The sequence below is a fragment of the Pagrus major genome, chromosome 23 (assembly GCF_040436345.1).
Source record: "Pagrus major chromosome 23, Pma_NU_1.0".
NCBI classification, from domain to species: Eukaryota; Metazoa; Chordata; class Actinopteri; order Spariformes; family Sparidae; genus Pagrus; species Pagrus major.
The window spans coordinates 19,241,036-19,263,261 of record NC_133237.1 but is presented as its reverse complement, the minus strand read 5'-3'; the positions used below and the strand labels follow the sequence as shown (position 1 = coordinate 19,263,261).

At 41.4% G+C, this 22,226-nt stretch overlaps 3 protein-coding genes across 3 annotated transcripts; all 3 read left to right on the top strand.

The window, feature by feature from the left end:
- The first annotated feature begins 1,627 nt into the window (after window positions 1-1,627).
- On the top strand, window positions 1,628-9,593 carry LOC141019560 (glycylpeptide N-tetradecanoyltransferase 1-like). The gene is made up of 12 exons (XM_073494515.1): window positions 1,628-1,790; window positions 3,837-3,942; window positions 4,321-4,465; window positions 4,586-4,704; window positions 4,955-5,046; window positions 5,161-5,277; window positions 5,684-5,854; window positions 5,941-6,049; window positions 6,172-6,342; window positions 6,441-6,605; window positions 6,693-6,830; window positions 7,936-9,593. The coding sequence occupies exons 1-12, from the start codon at window positions 1,681-1,683 to the stop codon at window positions 7,954-7,956; spliced, it is 1,464 nt and encodes a 487-aa protein (XP_073350616.1). The 5' UTR covers window positions 1,628-1,680; the 3' UTR covers window positions 7,957-9,593.
- A 1,511-nt stretch (window positions 9,594-11,104) lies between these two features.
- On the top strand, window positions 11,105-18,110 carry retsat.2 (retinol saturase, tandem duplicate 2). Its single transcript, XM_073494097.1, has 11 exons — window positions 11,105-11,327; window positions 12,768-12,950; window positions 13,079-13,320; window positions 14,106-14,307; window positions 14,391-14,588; window positions 14,678-14,797; window positions 15,155-15,293; window positions 16,306-16,415; window positions 16,512-16,681; window positions 17,199-17,358; window positions 17,437-18,110. The coding sequence occupies exons 1-11, from the start codon at window positions 11,168-11,170 to the stop codon at window positions 17,583-17,585; spliced, it is 1,833 nt and encodes a 610-aa protein (XP_073350198.1). The 5' UTR covers window positions 11,105-11,167; the 3' UTR covers window positions 17,586-18,110.
- Window positions 18,111-18,604: 494 nt separating this feature from the next.
- cdk21 (cyclin-dependent kinase 21) lies at window positions 18,605-21,832 on the top strand. Its single transcript, XM_073494734.1, has 7 exons — window positions 18,605-19,017; window positions 19,409-19,541; window positions 19,734-19,901; window positions 20,036-20,145; window positions 20,268-20,318; window positions 20,738-20,870; window positions 21,198-21,832. Exons 1-7 carry the CDS (start codon window positions 18,788-18,790, stop codon window positions 21,273-21,275), a joined length of 903 nt encoding a protein of 300 aa, XP_073350835.1. The 5' UTR covers window positions 18,605-18,787; the 3' UTR covers window positions 21,276-21,832.
- Window positions 21,833-22,226: the final 394 nt, after the last annotated feature.

Genomic DNA, 22,226 nt, shown 5'->3' with positions numbered 1-22,226 from the left:
AATGGAAAGTACAAGTACCTCAGTTTGTACTTAAGTACAGTACTTGAGTAAAGATACTAAGTTACATTCCATCCCTATACAATTGTCAATAGGTCATTCACTATTGCTTCAAAGGTGCAGTGTGTAAGAACCGGTCGAATTCATACTCAACCAAAAGTGGTCAGCATATCACTAGCTAACTGCTGCTAACTGTAGCTGCTGTTAGCTAGTTAGCACAGTTAACGGTGCAGCTAGCAGTTGTATTAGTTGACTCAGCCTGGACTTGGAGCTCCGAGCACTGTGGGGCGTTTTGTGTTGTTTTCCATCCAACTATCGCCTCACAGTGGCTAGCTGCTAGCTAGTTAGCATGCTAACAATAGATATCTCTGCAACACAATACAGCGAAGTTTTTGACCCAATGTCAAACTGTTACTTCTTCATTCTGTTGATAATTTTAGATATTTGTACATATTGCACCTTTAAATAACAAACCATTAATTTGAGTTCACTTCTGTCGGCTGATGTTTATCATTTCTATTTGATAATAATGCAGTTATACATGTTATAGGTGGCGGTAATCCATCAATAATTGTCGACTGCTTTGTCACTTTCTTATAACCAATAATTCTAAGTATAAGTATTAATAAATGTAGTTTAGTCCAGACTGTCAGCAGCACATTTCAGGAGGACTGGTGATCAGTCAAAGGGATTTTTCCACAACCTGGCAACCCAAAAGATGTTCTTATTTAACAAAATGTCATGTTCGTCTCTATATTTTTCTGTAATTTGCCAAACAATGAACTGATCCTAACAAGTCTTTATATCCAGGTCATAATGCATCTTATTTCAAATGAATTATTCATTTTCAGAGGTAGCAATAATCTGGCCCCAGAGACTCTTTCCAGATACATCCAAAGACAAGGCGGTAACAGAGTAATAAGGAGCACAGTGAATGGCAACTGTAAAACATTGCGTTTATTATATTGTGATTTTATGATACTGACCATTGAAAGCTGTATGTTTTATGCTCTACATGTAAAAACCCAACTAGAGACGAGAGCTGAAAATTATCAATAGCTATAAACTCTGTGCAGCACATCAGTTACATTCGGTGTCGGTACTACTATGTTAAACTGCATCGTCCCTATTAAATAAAAATTCAAATAAATAAAAATAACAAATAAAAGACATCCTTTGTTGATGATCTATTCTGTGACATATGTGAATTTTCATTTTGCGTTTTGTGAATATTTTTTGGTCCATTATTGCATATCCATGCACATGAGGACACATCTGGGTGCCAATAATAAAAAACATTTATTTTCTTTAATAACATTATGTATAGTCTAGATTGTACACCATGCATATCCTCATGTGCTTCCTGTCAAAGGCTCCACTGTGTTGATAACACAATGTGTTACGCGGATCACATGGCTCTCATCGTGGATATGTGCATGTGAGACAAGTTACATGACATCCGCCAAAATCAGACTTTCTTTTTTTTTTTATCAGGGTTGTCGGAAATTAAAAGTAAGTGAAGACTTTGAGCCAGACCTCCATTACGAGCATGTGTTTACTGTGAGTGGTTTGAAGCGGCCGCTAGAAGACAACAGCGGAGACGTTTCCATCGGCGCTCTGAGCCAATAGTATCGACAGAGGTTTAAAGCCGTCGATGGCACGCGGTGGCTCCTCACTTCCTGAATGAAGATGGCGGATGAGAATGAGACAGCACCGATGCCGGAGAAAGAAGATGTAGAGGACCACGGACACTGCAGCGACTGCGAAAATGAAGAGCACCAATTCGACGATGGGTAAGAAGGCGAGCTTCAGCAAAGCACGGCGGTGTGAAATGTGTCGCGTTGCCGCACGCTTTGGCGAAGCTAGTGCGAGCTAAAGCCTCGGCGAAGCGGTCGGGGTAGACAGCCATCGCTGGAGGTCGTCCCGTCCACACGCGTTCAGCTCATTGGTCAGAAGCAGCATTCCGCTCGCCGGTTCTGTGGCGTGATTGGCCGAGAGCGCGTTCTGTTCCTCGTGTGGGCGGGCGTTAGAGCCGATGAGCTCTGTTAGCAAGGCGTAGTATGGGGGCAGAAAAGCCAAAGTGCGCTTGAAAGCTAGTCATCTAACAAAACACTGTATTTACTGCCACTTGTACAACCTGCCGAAAAAGTCATCTCTTTTTGTTGAACTGACAGCTTGTTAGATCGCTCGCACGCCGCTGTTGATTGCCTGTAAACTGATTCAATTCATGGTAACCCCAGTTGACATTTAGCTAGTTAGCTTGCATGCTAGCATAGCTGTCAAACCCCTATTGTCTGTAAATGGATCTCAGTGCAGACAGTTGGCTGATCAAAAGTGAAACCAGCAAAATCGGCATGTTGTTACACATGCAGCATGCTAATGACATGCGTCTTGGCTCTTGATTACCACCGTTAATCACAGAAATGTTCAAGATCCTTAATTAGCTTAGCTCTCTGTGGCTGCTCCTTCAAGCAGGCTTTGATGGAAACCCTGCTTTGCGTAGAAATGGCTCCTGTTAATGTTTACCAAGCCGTGACACACATGAAATGAGTCCGAGCCTGCTAATATTAAGGCGTGTCCTGTCTGCTCACTGAGAGTGCGTTTTCTGAATCTGGGTGGCTAATGGACAGAGGAAGTGCTGCTGAAAAAGCAGTGGTGCCCAATGTGTTTATGGCTTGTGACCTCTTCAGAGAAATCAGTGTCTACATGTAACCCTTCATCACTGTGTTCATGAGCTGTGAGGGAGTTTTTCCCTCTCATGTTGATTTAATTGAAGGATTTTTAGAGGCCTGAAGATGTGAGAGCCTCCAGTGCTTCACAAGAAAAAAAGAAAAAATACTGTTATATCTGTGTACCTGAGCCTCCACTGCTGTAAGGGGAAAGTGATGACCATATTTATCAACTGACGTGATGTAAATGCTTTTTTCGAGCAACGCATGAAACTCCCCGGCGCCCAGCACACTCACACATACAGAAACAAAGAGTAGTTCTGGCTGTTAGGCGGTCCGCTCGGTTGAAATGGAAGCCTGTGGAACAAACTATTGAATGTTTTGTTGTCCATTGTCCCGGTCCCTCACTGACCTCTTGTACATACATGTGTACACACTCGTAGATACCATACACTCTTCTTCCAGAGGTCATGTGATTCACCATCTGTGCTGGTGTTACATATACAGGCCAGTGCTTGGCCTCTCTCCTGTCTCGGACACTAATGAGATTATCCTCTGTAAGTATGCGGTCTCTCTCCGGCCAGAAAATGGGATAGCTTGGTGGGGGTGCGTGGTTCCTCAGGTTTTAATTGATAACACAATGGGGGTTTCTGACACACAGGCTGGACCACCTGTGTGTGGTGATTTTACTGTCTTGTATCCCTTTGCTTCTCCTGTATCACTTGATACAGGTGAGTGAAACAGTCCATATGTTTCTAGTACTCTACCTTTATGTGTCCTGCCAGTTTCTTGTCACCTGTTCTGTTGTTCTTGATCTGATGTGGTTGTTTTCTGACATCAGACACTGTTGAGGTAAACAAACAACTATGTTAGTCTGCCACTGAGAAATGGTTCTCAAGATAAGTCTAGGTGAACCTTTTCCAGCTAACAGTGACTTTGTTTCCTGATGTGAAATATGAATTGATGTTGGAAATAAACAGCAGTGAGAATAACTTCGACTTCAGCTGTATGTACGTGTAATATTTTAATACAAAAGTGCGTATAATCCTGCGTTGATCATCCTGGCTCTTATCCCAGGTAGCTATTTAAAATAATACATTTTGACAGGACGTGACTTTCCTCTGGGGTAGTAGACTAATAGGGATGCCTTCTATTTCTGTCCTGTTTCAGTGACAGGGGTCTGGGCGACGACACTGGCGCCAAGAAGAAGAAAAAGAAGCAGAAAAAGAAGAAGAAATCTGGTGCCCCAGAAGCAGCTCAGGACCCCCTTGCCAAGGCATGGATTTTTTTAATTACCACATTTTAGAGCTATAGTTGTCGAGCTTAAGGATGTAAAAAAAAGTCATGATACAGTAAATAACAGTAATCCACTTTACTCTCCATTTTCTGCTCATGTATGGCTGAGTACCATATGGCTGAGTTGGCTGTAAATATTATTGTAGACTGCTGCATTTAGAGAGATTTGTACACTGCTAACTCATTGTACAGCACTCTGCTGATTAGACGCTGCATGTTTACAGTTGCATCATTCAAGCTCTTATCTTCCTTGGCTCTTAAAATCACACTAAAACTATTGATATAGAAACTAAAGGTTTGTTTGGGGGAATTTAGCCCTTTTCAGATTAAATTTAATGTATTTTTACTGTCTAAACAGGTGAATTCGTTGCCAGCTGATAAACTACAGGAGATCCAAAAGGCCATTGAACTGTTCTCTGTCGGCCAAGGCCCTGCCAAGACCATGGAGGAAGCAACTCGGAGGAGTTACCAGTTCTGGGACACACAGCCTGTGCCCAAGCTAGGTATGACATTTTGTCAGTGCTCTCAGTTCTGCTCCGAGGTTCAAAATGACCTCAAACAATGAATGTCATGTATCGTGGGTGTCTGTGCTTCATGTCAGAAACGGTTTCATTTTCCTTCAGGGGAGACCGTGACATCACACGGCTCCATTGAACCTGACAAAGACAAAATTCGTGAGGAGCCTTACAGCCTCCCACATGGCTTCAGCTGGGACACTCTCGACTTGGGGGACCCTGCTGTGGTAAGAGAGTCTATAAACACACACAAACACTGACAGCAGGAATGCACATGAGAAAGTTGTCTTTCATTAGCTGTTTCTCTGAAACTTTCTCTATTTTCTGGTTAATGTTTCTTTGCCTTTTTAAAGAACTTAACATGCTTAATCAGTCTGTTTTCTGATCATGTCTTCTTTTTTCATACATTACTCACCTGTGTCTTTGAAGGTTGTACTTTAATGTATAATTTTGTTCTCTTCTTTGTGGTAAAACCAGCTCAAGGAGCTTTACACGCTTCTCAATGAGAACTATGTTGAAGATGATGACAACATGTTCCGATTTGACTACTCCTCCGAGTTCCTGCTCTGGTAATTCTTCTCAGATTTGATATTCTTCCAATTTTAAATGTTTCATTCGATATTAATAAAGGTGATAGCGATACATTCAAATATTGCATTTAATGACTGAGCTCTCTCTCTCAGGGCCCTGCGGCCCCCTGGCTGGTTGTCCCAGTGGCATTGTGGAGTGAGAGTTAACTCTAACCAGAAGCTGGTTGGCTTCATCAGTGCCATTCCTGCTAACATCCGTATCTACGACATGTAAGTGAACAGTGCAGCGTGAAAGAATATAATGGATTCAGTCATCCCATCACATGCTACATGGAGAAAGATAATTAACTCTTCTGTTAAATTATCTCACTCATGCAATGCAGTCCAATACAAGTTAAGCTCTGAGATGCCTATAAATCATAGAAGTAGTGATGAAATGATAATTTCAGCATTGCGGTCAGAAGTCTTTCTAATATTCAACCCCCTCATGTGTTTAAATGGAGAGTCAGCAGTGTGTAAATTGTGTTCCTCTGCTATTAGACTCTCGGGGTTAAATTATAAAAGTGCAACAAATAATAGATTAATAATGTAAACAGTTTGAAATATTATCTTATACATTAAGTCACTGTAGACTTTATTGCCATTCACATAATGAATTGTTTTGCTTGATGTTTAGAGAAAAGAAAATGGTTGAGATCAATTTCCTCTGCGTCCACAAGAAGCTTCGCTCCAAACGAGTCGCGCCGGTTCTGATCAGAGAAATCACCAGACGGGTCAACCTGCAGGGTATCTTTCAGGCGGTATACACCGCTGGAGTGGTACTGCCCAAACCTGTGGGCACATGCAGGTGGGTCTGAAAGAGTGAATCTCTTCATGCTGTATGCACACACGCTTCTCTGCTCTGCTCTTACCATTTTCTGTTTCTTTGTACAGGTACTGGCATCGCTCTTTGAACCCACGTAAACTCATCGAGGTGAAGTTCTCCCACCTGAGCAGGAACATGACTATGCAGCGTACCATGAAATTGTACCGCCTGCCTGAGGTCAGTGGAAACAAATGAATCATGGAAATAATAAGAAGATTAATCAGTAATGAAAATAATCCATATTTTCAGCACTTCTGCCGTGACTTTATACTTCTCCTCCTCTGTCTTCTCTCCTTCAGGCTCCTAAGACTTCAGGTCTGCGGCCAATGACCAAGAAGGATGTGCCGGTGGTGCACCGCCTGCTCCGTGAGTACCTGAGCCAGTTCAACCTGGTGCCTGCCATGACCCCGGAGGAGGTAGAACACTGGCTGCTGCCCCAGGAGAATATTATCGACACTTACCTAGTGGAGGTAAAAATTAGAGTTTTTACAAGAGACCATTTTTGTTCTTTAAATTATTCCGTCTTCCTCAAGAGGCTTAATAAAAATGTTGGTTGTTTCCTTGGTAGAACGATGGCAAGGTGACTGATTTCCTGAGTTTCTACACACTGCCCTCCACCATTATGAACCACCCTGTGCACCACAGCCTAAAGGCAGCGTACTCCTTCTACAACGTGCACACCACCACCCCTCTGCTCGACCTGATGTCTGATGCCCTCATCCTGGCCAAATCGGTGTGTTTTGCGCTTCAATCCACGTGTGTTTTCTGAAATGTTTCCTCCCAGGGATCTAATGAGTTTTTTTTCCTGCTCTTTATACAGAAAGGGTTTGACGTCTTCAATGCACTGGATCTAATGGAAAACAAGACTTTCTTGGAGAAGCTTAAGTTCGGCATTGGTGACGGGAATCTACAGTATTATCTGTACAATTGGAAGTGTCCCAGCATGGGATCAGAAAAGGTACATTTTCTGCTAAGACTGCTTTTGATAATTGTCACAACCTCAGGCTCTCTGCAGGTCAGCTTTGTATTTGGTTTCCTCAAAAAAAGTTTATAGGTAAAAAGTTGTCTCTGCCCTGCTGCTGGCGGTAATGTTGATTTTATAAAAAAAGTTTTATCAGATTGAGGGTTATCAGGAAATGTTGGACTCAAAAGTGGGATTGTTTTGACAGACTGAGCTGCAGGAGGCCGTAGCAAACACTGTCACTCCTGCTCACTGCAGCCGCTGAAACTCATTGTATTATAAAGGACAAGTGTCAATTTGCAAAAATTTACAAGAACTTGAATGAATTCATCATTTAAACTGGTTTTAAACCCATTCATTTTCTGACTGCTTTCCAGGTCCAAGTGGCATTCATTTCATGCATTTCATCATTAGGATCTATTGATGTATGCAGGGTTCTTACGAAGCCTTAAAATTTTGGAAAATGCTTAATTATACCTGTTATGCTTTTAATGCAAGGAATAATGACTAATTTCCTTGACTTTCTAATGGAAGTGTAAAAGTAAGACAACACTCAGGAAATAGTCTGAGAACTGAGCAGACCTTAATCTGTAAGGTTAGTGAAACCACAGTAGTCTTTATTAACCAGAACCTATTTCAAATAATATGTAATCTAATAGGGAAATGTAATCATATAAAGATGAATGAATAAAAATGTGATCTTTTGAAAAGAACCTAAGATGGCAGAGCGCCAGGACACAGAGCCACAGTGACAATGAAGACTTGAACCCTGAATGTGTACATTAATAGGGAAAAAAGGTTTAACCAATTATTGTGTCTGGTGCCAATCAGCGAGGAGAGCAACGTTTAATCGACTTTGACAAATTGCGCACAACGTAACTTGAAAGTGCTTGAATTTCACTCTTAAAAAGCTGTGTGAACCCTGTGTATGCTGCTGGGAAACACTGAAAAAATGTGATAATATGATAAATGATTTTAAGCCATGTAGTCCACACTGATTTTCCATCATGCGGTCATCGTTTGGCTGTTAAACCGTAACAGAAGTATTAAGTTTCAAAATATGACCGCTCTCCTAATACCTCCTTTTTCCTCTCTGCCTCAGGTTGGGTTGGTCCTGCAGTGACATCCCCTTTACGCCATAAATGAGTGTCACCAACAGGCTAGGAGAGACCGCACCATCGCACTGACCACCTGACAGATGGATTGATGACTTCCTGCTTCAGGAAAGGAAAAAAAAAACCCACCGCCCATTTTTACTTTTTGACCTTTTGAACTTTGACCTGCACTACCGCTGCCAGGCGGGGAGGCAGAGAGAGTCTGCCTGCTCTTCCTCCTCCCTCGATCACATGGACCTTAAGCCATTGTAGTTACCATCCCAAACAACACATATTTCATCTGAGAGCTGTCTTGATTGTACCAAACACACATACACACAAGAACAGTTGGCACAGATTACTGGATACCAAACACTCACTGTTGGCATACCTACAAGCGTACCATACATGTGTAAATAATGTCAAACATTACTGCGGATGATGCCCTAACACATACAGACTAGAATCTACGGTTTTATTTTATTCATAAGTGCTTTTTGCAATTAAAAGATAAATGTCATCATTCAGTTTTAGAGAAAAAAAGAATAATCAAAATGATCAAAAAATATTTTAAAGAGGAAAAGGCTCAAAAAGGTGAGGTAATAAATACACCAGATAAGGGCTTCTGTTAAGATTTCTCTTGTCATGCTTGACCCAGTCTTCTTTTTTTTATTTTTTTCATCAAGCCCTCTGTTCTGCCAGTCATTAAGGAGTTGTTTTCAGCTCTGCTTGAAGAAGATGTTCATGCTGTTCGTCTTCTGGAGTTCTTCTCATATGTATTAACTTTCATGACCCTCGTCCTCCTCCAGCTTACTGCACTAACAGAAGAAGCCCTGAAACACAGACTGATAATAACAATGGACCAGCTCAGTTGGAGAGAATAAAAAAAAAAAAAAGAAAAAAATCAGAATCATCAGTCGCGGTTGAGTTTGGACTGCCACACAGGAGGTTGAAGGCATTCTGACGGCATCGACACAACACATTTATCAGCAGGGATCAGATTTGTAATGACACCTCTTGATTTAACTGTGCCCCAGTTTCAATGTCCACCCTATTGGAAAGGTCTGCAGGGGCTCAGGTCGAAATCAGATTAAATGTGCTTTGCGGGCATGTTTGAAGACTTTTTGAGCTTATTATGTTGACTTTGCTTGAAGGAATCACAGAGAAAGTCTTAAAATATTCATAAAAAATAAAATGCATAAATGAAACACATGATAAAAGCTGAAAGATCTGCCTTTATGTTTACATGCACATAGCACATATTGTGTTTAGTCTTTGCTGTGTAAAGGGCATGATCAGGGTTTGTGTTTGTGTCATTATGAAGTAACATCATTATGCTTTATTTAGAAAGAGACAAAACACACAATAGTATTGGGCAACATAATATGAAATATGAGTGTTGCTGGGAGCATTTCACCTCAATAAAGCGTTTCATTCGGGTGAGGCTGTGAGGATTCAGGGTGGATGTTGCAACTGGGCCCACGAATAGTAGTCTAGATTGTGCAGGGTGAATGGTAATGGTGATGATGTTTCTTATGTACAATGTTGGTTGTTTTTGCAAACAGATGTGGGTCTCATGGTGTATGATGCGGGAAATGACTGTGAAGATGCAGGTGATCTTTTTTTTTTTTTTTGAGCAAAAAATAAAATCTAGAAGTTGCTGTGAGGTTTTTCTGCATGTTTTTGTTTCAGAGGGGGACCTTCATGTTCATACCAAACTTTTCCAAGTGAAAATATACGGTGGCAACGGGCCAAAGGAGAACGATTATTGTACTGACAAAATATAAAGTGTTTAAAGAGTAAATGCCAAAACCAGAGCTGAAAAGCATAATAATAGAAGTATGATAAGTACAAGAGTAATATTGGCAGTGATATTGAAAGGTAGTTTAAAAAGAAGAAAAGTAATATTGCATCTGATAATCAACCCAACAATGCACATGATTATATTGTAAATGATAATAATGAGAAGTGGTATTGCACAAATGGTGCTAGGATCATATGTTTCCTTAACTGACTGACTTTGTACCTCACAAAAAACAAACGGCACAAGCATAACTTTCAAAATATCTGGTGGGCCAAAGTGAACCTTATTGTGCCAACTTTGGCCTGCAGGCGCTGATCTACATTATCACATGAAACAGACCTTCAGATCAGGGGTCACCCTTGCAGGAAAGCATTGGTAAAAAGCTAGCAAGTGGACGCTAAGGTTTTTTAAAATTTTTATTTATTACTGTTACCATTCACATGAAGAGTCAATGACTTTGACAGTGAAGACTGGTTTTTCATGCTAACTGCAGCAAAATGTTATCTAATGTCATGGGTCAAGTGATACCTTGTGCCTTTTGTTCAACTGATACAAGTAATTATCTGCATGTATTTATTCCGAAAGACTTGGTGTTGCAATTTTATTTGTTTTTTATGCATTCTTTAAAGATGCAAATACTCAGCCAACAGGTATAGCTGGTGACCTACTAGTACTAAAATGAACAATAAGAATACTAAACTTTATCTGTACACTTATATAACACTTTTCAAAAGAAATAAAAAGTTGCTATCAGGATTTAGACATTCCAGAAATGTCTGAAATCAGACGTGAGTAGAAAATGAAATATAATAAAACTTAACTGGATTGTTCAAAGATACAAATACTCAACAAACAGGTATTGCTGGTTTCCAGCTTGTACAATACTACTACTGTCACTAAAACTTACTTGAATAAACTTCATCTATACAACACTTTTCTACAGAAATAAAGTTACTATTGAGATTAAGACATTTTAGATTAAGACTTTAAATATAATAAAAATCAAAATTGTTAAATTAACAAATAAAAACAAACATAATAGCTGTAAAAAAAAATATTATAATAGATTAAAAGATGATTCTGAATGCCTACAGTAGTAGCAATGATAATTAGCATTATATTAAGGCTACAACACTTTAAATATGTATTAATGTTAATGTTTTTTCTTGTTGTTTGTGTTAATTTGTCTCCTAGGAACAAGTGTCAGGAAGACGTGTTGTTATGAAACACAGCACAAACGTGATTTTCGTCGAGGGGGTCGCTCGCACTTTGAACTTGACGTTGATTGGTCGAAACTGCCTGACGCGTTCTAAAGAAAGGCTCTAATTGGCTGGTGTCGTCCCCTTTCAGTCATGTGGGCGGGACTTACCGGGGAGGTGAAGACAGTGCCCGGAGCGGTTGACTTCCAGCGTCCACCTGCCCGATAAGCTGACACAATGTGGTTCAGTGTAGCGATAATTTGTGTCGGTTTGGTGTTATTTATATTAAAATATGTCTTCACCGGCTCCGGGCCCAACCCCTTTGAGACGGACACCCGTGAACCGTTGAAAAAGATGGTTCACGATCGGAAAGAGAAGAATAAAGTTCTGAAGCAAGGTGAGTTGAGCCAACAAGGGCGTTGTGTGAAAACAATGGCTGCAGAGGAATTTACACCTTGTGCAGCACCTTTGTGTCATGTGATGCGGTGATCCTAACTTTGTGGGGAAGTATTCCTCTGCAAGAAGTGGGCTGCTGTGTGTGTGAGAGCCATGGGTAATGAAGTGAAGTCACTGGGGGCGATATCACCGGTAGAGATGTAACATCCCTAATCACCGGACTCCCTTACAAATCGTGAGATTTTAAGAGTTGGTGCATCATGAGGAGAAACTTAACAAACTTTGTGAAGCGGCTGCAACAAATTCTAAATCATTGGTGCCTTGTTGTAAATTCGGCATTAAATACAGTACCTGACAGGTGTTTTTTTCCCTGTAAAAAGTGTCAGTTTTGGTGCGGCATCGCTGTAAAAGCCTGTTTTTCCTGCTTCAAGTGTGTCTGACCTCCCAGGAGCAGTTTGAACACACTGTTTCAACTGATTTCACTATATACGCCAGATTTGTTAAAGAATATAGCATATTGACAGTAAACATGTCAAATTTTACAAATCCAGTAAACAGGAATAACATAGGATACTTCTTTGGAGAAAGAGGAAAGTGGAAAAAGTCACCAGATTCCCCTTAAAAAAACGCTCAATTTTGAAAATGTGTACAAATGAACCCATTAAAATAAGTGAAATGAATGGTGAAAGTAACTAACTGATTGCATACTTTTATTCATCCAGATATATCTTAGAAGTAAATTAAATCAAATTTCTGTTGCTGCAAAAACTCTCTACAAGCTCACAGTTGTGCTGAATGTGGATGTGACGTTTTGTTTGCAACCTAAGGAGACCTAAGGGTGCCCAAAAATATTACAAGTTTTGATTTATTGTATTGAACCCATTATTCTTAAAGCTACGACAAGTAACTTTGATATTTCGGAGTCCCCTGTGGACAAATTGGTCGTTTTTCCACCGTCAAAACCACAAAATACAATGTCAGAAATAAAGAAAAATCTCTTCCTGCTTCTTTTGTAAGTGGCTAATGTACTGTTCACTGTGGCTTTGCCTGGGAAAATGTGAAAACAGGCTCTTCCAGTCTGCACGTGGACAGGCGGTGGCAGGCGTCAAGAATAGTTATTCTTCTCCCTGTCAGTCTTGTTTCTTGTGTAGGTCATGTAGAGCCATCAGTATTAAATACAGACTATTTCATACAGGTAACAAACTCCTTGTAGTAGCTATATGTATCAAAAATGTCAATGTCTATCGCAAATTCTCTGAAAGTCCACACTTTTGTCTAATTTCTTTCTGAGATACTCAGTTTGCCAAGACATGAAAAAGAACAAACCAGTAAATTCTCACATTTACAAAGCAAGAACTGAGTCATTTTGAAGTAACCTCCTCAGATGTATTGTTAATTGTTGCCACGCTGTTGTTTGGATGTGCTGTTGCCTTGTCTTTAGGTTTCCTGGCCAGTAAAGTACCCAAAGACCTGGATGCCATCATCATCGGCAGTGGGGTCGGTGGACTCGGGCTTGCGGTGTTGCTGGCCAGAGTTGGAAAGAAAGTCTTGGTTCTGGAGCAGCACGATCGGGCTGGTGGATGCTGCCACACGTTCACTGAGAAGGGCTTTGAGTTTGACGTTGGTGAGAGGGATGGCTCTTGTTTCTTTTTATAAATACTTAAAACTTTTGGACATATATAAGTTGTGCCAATGTGCTTCAGTTTGGATGAAGTGACAAGTCATCTTTTTCAACTCTGCTGTGTCCCTCAGGAATCCACTACATCGGTGACCTGCTACCACACAAGCCGTTCCGCTGCATGCTGGACCAAATAACCAACGGACAGCTGCAGTGGGAGCCTCTGGACAATCCCTTCGACCACGTAGTGCTGGGCCCTCCGGAAAACCGCCGCCACTATCCCATCTACAGCGGCAGGAACCGCTTCCCCGATGAGCTGAAGAAGTGCTTCCCTGGAGAGGAGAAGGCCATCGACGAATACATGAGGCTGGTCAAGGTAGGGTATTTTTGTGATCGGGTGGTTTAAAGTATCAGGACAAAAAAATAATTTTTTTTTCGGTGATAATTTAGCAACTTATTTTCGTCCTTTGCTCATTTAAATGGGCAAAATTGCAAATTGCCCTCTCCTCCATTGAACTGTCTGTTTAAAAACTGTACTTTAGCACAAAGAGGCTTCATCATCCAGACGTCTGCTGGTGTTGTCACTGATTCGGTTCAAGGGTCGTTAAACCAAAGGTTGGAGAAACTGGCAAGGCCTCTAATTAGCTGACATATTACATCATCTTATCAAGTTGCAACAGCGTTTTGCTTTGACACATAGATAAAGAAATGTCACTTTGTTTATCTTTAGTGAGGTCAGTTAAGGGCGTCGTTTTCATTTCTTTCAACTTATTATTTGTTTCTTTAAAGCTGCTGTTAGCAAAATCAGCTTACAGATGCAGCTGCAGGAATAAAACAAAAAAAAGCAGAGAACAGAATAAGGGAAAATGGCCAAAATACAGATTAAAGGAGAGTGAAGAATAAGAGTAGATGTAATAAAAGTTTTATGACACACTAACTTTTATGTGACATTGTTTGATTATAAATCAGTCAAAGGTCAAAGTCAGTTAGTTTTTTGTTTGCACTGAAAAGGATTTTACTCCATGATTAAATATCTTTGCTCAGCTCAGCCATACTCACTAAAACTCAAGAAGTTGCCTCGTTCAGAATGTAAACCAGACTAACTAATCGACCGATGATTATTAACATCCTAACTCTCTCTGTGTCTCGTTCCGTCTTTAGAAAGTTGGACGGGGTGTTTGGCTCCTCGCTCTGCTGAAGCTCCTGCCCGCCCCAGTGGCCAAGTTCCTGGTCTACACCGGCCTGGCCAAACGTCTGTCCTTCTTCTTCCAAATGGCTCCTCGCAGCCTGACAGAAGTGGTCAACGAGCTGACGCAGAACAAGGACCTGAGGGCCGTGCTCACCTACATCTTTGGCACCTACGGTAGGATCAAGCCGCTGCACTGTTGGTGTTAGTCGGTTTATTTCTTCAGTTTTACGCTCACTGTTTCCGTCTCTGATCTGCAGGTAACGCGCCAAATGATGCCAGTTTTTCCATGCACAGCCTGCTGGTCACTCACTACCTGAACGGTGCTTGGTACCCGAAAGGCGGAGCCAGTGAAATTGCCTATCACATGATCCCCATCATTGAGAAAGCAGGCGGTGCCGTTCTAGTCCGAGCCCCAGTCAACCGCATCTTGTTCAATGACGCCAAGGAGGCTTATGGTGGGTGTGATTTCCTCCGTTTTTCTCAACAGGTCATGCAGCTCCAACGCAGGGGAGATTCAGTGAGTTTGTTTGATTTTATGTTTCAGGTGTGAGCGTCATAAAAGGGCAAGAGGAAATACAGATCCGTGCCCCTATTGTCATCTCTAACGCTGGAATCTTCAACACCTACCAGAAGCTGCTGCCCAAAGACCTCCAGGCCATGCCAGGTGAAGAATAAGCACATTTTTGGTTATTTTTATAAATGTTATTTATTCATTCAGTTTAGAAAATGTCGTAATATGGGGGAAAAGGGCCAGGTGACAACTTCAAGTAGCTTTTTTTGGCTCAACTAACATCCCCACAATAACAAAAACAGAGAAAAGTGGCAATTTGTGCAGCATTTTCCCTTGACGAATGAGTTAAGCAATTCAAGTAGTTGCTGATTAATCCTCTTTGAGCTGACACAGTGACTAATCATTTCAGCTCTAGAGGAAATTGTGAAATGTAAGAAATGACGGTTCTCTTTTTAAACCCAGTTTTCACGTTGCTTTTATCTGATGATGTGACGCTCCTGTCGTGTGCAGCTATCCAGAAGCAGCTGAGTATGATGAAGAACGGCGCAGGTGGCCTGAGCATTTTTGTGGGTCTGAATGGAACGAAGGAGGAGCTGGGCCTCGGAGCGAACAACTACTATATCTTCACCGAGAACAATTTCGATGATCTGTGAGTCATCTTGCATCTTGTATCTGTTGCTCTGTTACAGTTTACATTTGAGATCTGGCCAAACAAAAACCCTTTTATGTAGTTTATAATGTCGGTCTTTGTCTGTTTTTGGAGTTCTGGCCACATAAACCCGACATACAAATCACAAAATGAGTTCAAAAGGTCAAAGTCTGCACCAATAGAAGCTCCTCTCTCCCACAGAAAACACTGCTCCTGAAACGCCTCGTCAGTAGTCCCGCCTTTAATTCCGCGACTTTGTGACATCACACTACGTCACAGAGTCACACATCCACATAATTTATGCCTAGCGGATAGTTTGGCACGTAAGAATTGATTTAGCACAGCTGCTTTGTTGGTATTAGCGGTGTTGTCTCAGGCATGTGAGGGTGACCAATCAGAGCAGACTGGGTATTTGTGGGGTCCTTAAAGAGACAGGAGCTAAAACCAAGCTGCAGCACTGGACAGTATGAGAAAATGAATGTATTTTTTGAGCACTAAAACATGTAAACCTCTTCTAGTAGTAACCCAAAATACAAATACAAAGACGGCCATAGGTGCAAATTTTTAATTTTTTTATTTGATGCAGTTAACTTGAGATAACAAGTTAATTATTTTGTTATCTCGAGATAACAAAGTTTGTTTTCTTGTGATAACAAACAGCCAATTTCTCAAATAATGACATGGACATTGACCATGACATACACACACTAGTCTATCAGATGGATTCAGGAGTTTCAAACCAAACCCTTTTCTCTTTTGTTGGAACCCTCGTGATTTGATATGAGCATTTTGGATTATGGTTAATTAGTTTCAGTGATAGAGGTAACAATAGTGTAATTGATTATCCTGAGATGACAAAGCTTGCTGTTTAAGATGGTGAGATAAATAACCCCGTTATGAGAAAAACAACTTTTGTTATCTTAATAACTGCGTCTGAAAAATAATTGTGCCAGCAGCTGTTCTCGACTTCCGAAGCTTCAGCTATTTCATGTGTGTGAATTTTCTTCCACAGGGTTGAGAAGTACATGAAAGGAAAGAGGGAAGATTCTGCTAAAACCGTACCTCTCCTGTTCGTCGGCTCTCCGTCAGCTAAAGATCCGACCTGGGAGGAAAGGTCACCAGGTACAGAAACGCGTGATGTGACGCAGCGTGTACAGTGCAGCGAGGTTCACGCACCAGTCAGAATAACACATCGTCTTGTTTTTCTTTCCACACTAGGCAAGTCCACCATGAGTCTGGTCAGCTTCGCCAGCTACGAGTGGTTTGAGGAGTGGAAGGATGACAAAGTGAGCAACAGAGGGGCTGAATACAAAGAGCTCAAACAGGCATTCATTGACAACATTCTGGAGGCCGTTATGGATGTCTTCCCGAAAGTGACCAGAGACAAGGTAACGTTTTTTAATATGTCTCTTGTTCCCTACACACACTGTACATCATGGAGAAGTGGAACCTTTGTTCCCATGACTCTTCTTTTTTTTAACACTTCCCAAAGTCCAAACTGAACCAGATTTAAGGGCTTTCTGTATGGTGCTCCCACAAAAAACTGCTAAATGTGACTTTAAATCAGCGCTGCAGAAAGCTTAGACTCTCCGTATTGATGTTTGGGGGTTCATTAGAGGATTTGTTAGTCTCGTTAAGTAATGGGTTGATTGATTTTTTTTAAAACTTGAGCTGCTGTACCAAGTGAATTTCCCCAGTGAGGGATCAATTAAAGCTAACCTTACCTTACGTTATCTTTATCTCAGGTAGACGGTCTCGTTCGACTAGCTGTTTTGTTACTCTTCATTCATATTTTAAACTTCTGAACAGATGTGGGTGGTGCTACAGAAGACTGAAACCAAGCTAGTTTCCCTGGTTTGATAAAAATCTGTATGTTCACGTCTTTGTTTGTGCGTGTGTGTGCAGATTGAGTTCATTGACGCTGGAACCCCCATCACGAACACACATTATATCGGAGCCCCTAAAGGTGAAATCTACGGAGCGGATCACGGCATCGCCCGCTTCAGCCCTGAGCTCCACGCTACAGTGAGACCTCAGACTCCACTGAAGAACCTCTATCTGACAGGTCAGTGCGTCTGTAGTTGTCGCCTATAATTCCTGACGGGACATTACTGTATCTAAACTCAGTGCTTTTCTGTTGCAGGTCAGGACGTGTTCCTGTGCGGCTTCGCCGGCGCTCTCGCCGGAGCTCTCACCTGCGGCTCGGTCCTTCTCAACCGCAACCTGCATTTGGATGCCATCGCCCTGGCAAAGAAAACTAACTTTATGAATAACAAACTGAAGGGAGAGTAAATGCATGGCAACATTCAGCTGAGTGACAGTTATATACTGTAATTAATCACTACTATCATCTCAACAAAGACACACAGACTCGATCAAACAAAAGGCTTATTATTGCTGTTTTTTATTTTAATCTTAATGGAAAGACAGCGCTCTTTCACTCACACATGAAACAATTAACACATAAACAAAGTCACTATGCATTCACACCGCTCATAGCGCTTGCCTGCGTCTGTACTTTAAAATATGCATACCTGCGCTAATAATACATGTAGTAATACCTCAGTTTTATGAGTAATGTAAGACGTGGGATGTCCTACCTCCTGAGTTACGATGCTGTTGAGTTTTCAACAGTCAGCCTGCACTAATCAAAGCAAATATGACCTCAACTGTTAGCAGATGCTTTTATAAATCATTCATATGCAGCTTGTGTGCTGTGTAATCCAAAAATGCCTTTTTGTGTAACTCTGCCCGTGTGGTGTGCAGTTTCTAACAAAGGTTGCTCCCTTTTGGATAATAAAGGGTACTAGCAATGAAGTGGCTGCAGTTTGGTCTTTTGTGTGTTGATTTTTCACAGTATTTTTATTTATATTTCTCTGTGTTAGCTGAAGTTAATGCATGTTTGACCTAAATGCTATCTATTCCATTGATGTTGCTTAAAAATGTGTAAACAGGCTTCATTATTTACACAAAGTCTGCTAATATTTTGTCAAAATGGCAAACATCTGGAGTGTGTTATTGTGTATTGAGGTTGTTTATAAGCGCTGAACTCACCACACGTCCTGCACATGAACGCAGCATGTGTTTGACATGTAAAACGTGAGCTTTCTGATTAGTTGGCGAACAAAAGGGGTGTGATTGTCTCATATTTTTGATGCTAGCTGGCCGCAGTTATGCCTCAGTGTGCTGCGGATGGAGGCATGCTCTCAGCAGTCTGAGGTAAAGTGAAGAAAAACAACAGATATTGCACCAAAAACACCGAAATTCAGCTTATTGAGCGCTTCAAATGATTGTTAATAAGAGGTGGTTGATCTGTGACAGCTGATAAATTCATGCTTAGCTAACCTGCAAACCTTAATTTACATGTTAAGCTAGCTTAATCTGAGGGACACACACAGGAAAAACGACACATTTGACCGCTGTTATTATTAAAACAGGAGCTTATCTGGAACATTTTGTTTATATTATGTTGAACTGTTTCTCGGGAGGCCATCATGGACGTCTGCAGTGGACCCTTGCGCTACGAGCTGCTGGCAGAGGTAGGAAGAGGCTCCTACGGCCAAGTGTACAAGGCCAGAGAGGCGGGGGGGAAACAGCGCCTCCTGGCGGTGAAGAAATTAAACGTCCACGTCGACACGTCAGAGAGCGGGATCCCCGCCGCCATGATCCGAGAGGTGGCGCTGCTGAGGCGGATGATGTTCTTCAACCATGACAACATCGTCAAGTACGTCAAGTAACTAAGTAGTCTTACATCTATTTAAAATATTTTCTTATATTATATATTGTTATAATTTATATTTATATATTGTCTAATCGTCCTTTATTGTTTTTATTCTTCTATTTATTTCTATTTTCATATACATATATAAGTGTGGTACAATGTACAGTATAAAGTAGCATAATATAAAAGTATTAAAGCAAAAAGTGCCACTACCTCAAAACTTCACAGTGTAGGAGGGGGATCAGTGGGATGGTGTCGCCCCGGGGACCATTATTTTAAGACTTGCATGTCTCGTCTCTACAGTTAAATTAAAAATAGTCACAAAAACAGAGCCGCACATATTTTCTTGTTGGTTCCACGTGTTTTCCCATCCCGTGCTGACTGTCACGTCCAGGCTGTTGGATGCGTCTGCTGTGCCGGCGGGCCGGAGCTTGGACCTCACTGTGGTGTTGGAATACATCGACCAGGACCTGTCCGCCTACCTGTCCAAGGTTCCTGCTTCTGGACTGAGTCGTGACTGCATTAAGGTGTGAACTCATGCAAAGTTTTCTCAAAGGATAAATCATTATTAAAATGGCTCCTGCAGCTTTTGCCAAAATAAAAGCACCTTGTCCAATCATAAATATTCAGCCTGAAAAATGAAAACCTCCATGAAAGCAGGTGTGTATTTGTAGAAAGACTCCTAAGTGCTGCGAGGCTGCTTTCTCTTGTGTGTGCAGGATGTGATGCAGCAGCTGCTGCGAGGACTGGACTTCCTGCACACAAACATGGTGCTGCACCGCGACCTGAAACCAGAGAACATCCTGGTCAGCAGCCGCGGAGAAGTCAAGATCGCAGACTTTGGACTGGCTCGCATCTACACCTTCAACATCGCTCTCACTCCAGGCGTAAGTGAGGCAGCACGTAACCTTGTTCGATATATACAACATTTTGTTCTGTCTGCTTTTTGGCGTGAGGTACAAAACTAAAAATCTTTTGCTCTTCCCCCCTCTGGCTGTGTGACCTCCCTCTCTGTGCTCAGGTGGTGACGCTGTGGTACAGAGCTCCTGAGGTGCTGCTCAACTCTGTTTACATGTCCTCAGTGGACATGTGGAGCGCCGGCTGCATCTTCGCCGAGCTCTTCCTCTTGAGGTGAGGAGAGCTGAGTCTGTGTCTGGCTGGAAGAGATACGTGACTCCAGAGAGTTTAATATTAGAGGTAAAACACGCTCTGCGGTTGTCAAAATAGCTTTATGGTGTTTTTTTCTCCTGCAGACCGATGTTTCAAGGATACACAGAGGTGCAGCAGCTGCAGAAAATCTTTGAGTGAGTATTATTTTTTTATTTTTTTGTATGTAGCACCAGTGCTTTCAAGCCTTTTGTCTTGTTGAATGCAGAAGTCATTATAATGAAGTACAAGCAGCGCTGGAAGAACTTTTACTACTGTAAAAGTGGTCTGAGATCAAGATCTCGTTTACAAGTGAGATTAATATCTTATTTATTTTTTTAATACAGAATAAACAATTAAATAGAATAAAATAAAAGTAATAATGACAATTGTGGGAAATCATGATGTTATTATAAAGACAACAGCGTGGCAAAATGCGTGTTAAAATATCCTTGTTGTAGGTATAAAATGTAATAAAAATACTCCATTGTTGTTTGAAAACTGGCAGACGCAGCTGTTATCAGCAGCCTGTAGCTGCTGCTCAGTTCTCTGCTTCACTCGTATGTTTTTTTTTTAGGGTGATCGGTTTGCCCAGTGAGGAGGACTGGCCCAAGGACAGCCCCGTCTCATACTCACTCAGCTGGGGAACAAAAGGCTCCTGCAAAAATCTGCTGCTCAACCTCGGCCCGGACGAGAACGACCTCCTCTCTGTGAGCACACCACGCATACTTTGTTCAGTTTTTAATTATTTTACAACAGAATGAATATATTGACCAAGTAAGAGTACATTCAGAGTAATGCTGATACGATCGGAAAGTTAATTGATGAATTTCACAGAAATTTGACAATTGAACAGTTGTTTCTTTTATTAAATAACATGACTCAGAGTCTACAACCGTGCTAGCAGCTGTTTGTAGCCCCAGTTTGTGCTCAATTAGGCAAAATTAGCAGTTGCTGCAAAAACGCCTCTCCTCTGTATAATGGACAAAGCCTCCCTGAAAGAGTTGTTGTCAGGTGTGACTTCTCTTCACCCGCAGCAATGTTTGGTGTTCAGACCGAGCAGTCGCATCTCAGCCGCCAAAGCCCTGGTTCATCCTTTCTTTATGAAGCACTGAAGATTTCAGCCGAACGCCGAGTGGAAGAGGAAACGACGTCATCTCCTTCTGCTTCCTTCTTGACGCTCCTCTCAGCCCTACTAACTCGTCTTTCACCCCTGCATCATGAGAAAGCGTGGTCAGGTTAAACATGACTTGTACAACGTGGCTCGAAATCCTTCACACAGTGACATATTTAATGATAAATTTCCAAAATCTGAGATATGTATGAGTTAAATTGGACAATTTGAGTACAAGCATGTTTTTAATAGTTCAGATGTGGGACTTCTCTGTTGTTGTTGAGTGTTACTGTTAAAACATTCTGTTTTGTTGTAAACTACTGAAAACACTATTATGAGCACCTTCAGTCGGTTTATGTTTTTTCAACAAAGCATTTATTTTCTTTTGTTCTAAACTTGTGTACACTGAAGGACCTGATTTATTTTTGTTACCTGTGCGAAGATATTTATGTTGTGATCACTGGAGCAGATTACACCTGTGTTTGTGTTTGTATTGATGGATTGTACGAGATACTGCACTGTTCATTCAAAAAGCATTTCTATAAATAGTTGTCCCTCTGAGTCGTCTCTTTGATTGAATTCGACGCCGTCGATAACGTTAATGATTCTCTCAGGTAGATCAGATCTGTTGAGTAAAGTCTGTGTAATGTTTTCTGTGTAAGAGCCACACGATGCAGACACGTCCTTTTCCTTTCAACTACATAGTCAGAACAGAAGGGGGCAGTGCTGTACCAGTTAATGAGGAACCAGCAGCTTAATGGATCCTTTACATTGTCATTGGGACCCCCAAACCTTAGCTGCTAATGTTAAACATCATAAAATAAACATTAACGACGCAACATGTTCAGTCAGTTTAGTATAAAACAGTTTTTTACACAATATGAAAATGTCGAAGCTGAAACGAGAGAGATGAAACATCAATTAAAGGGTGACTGTGAAGCCTTCTGTGTCT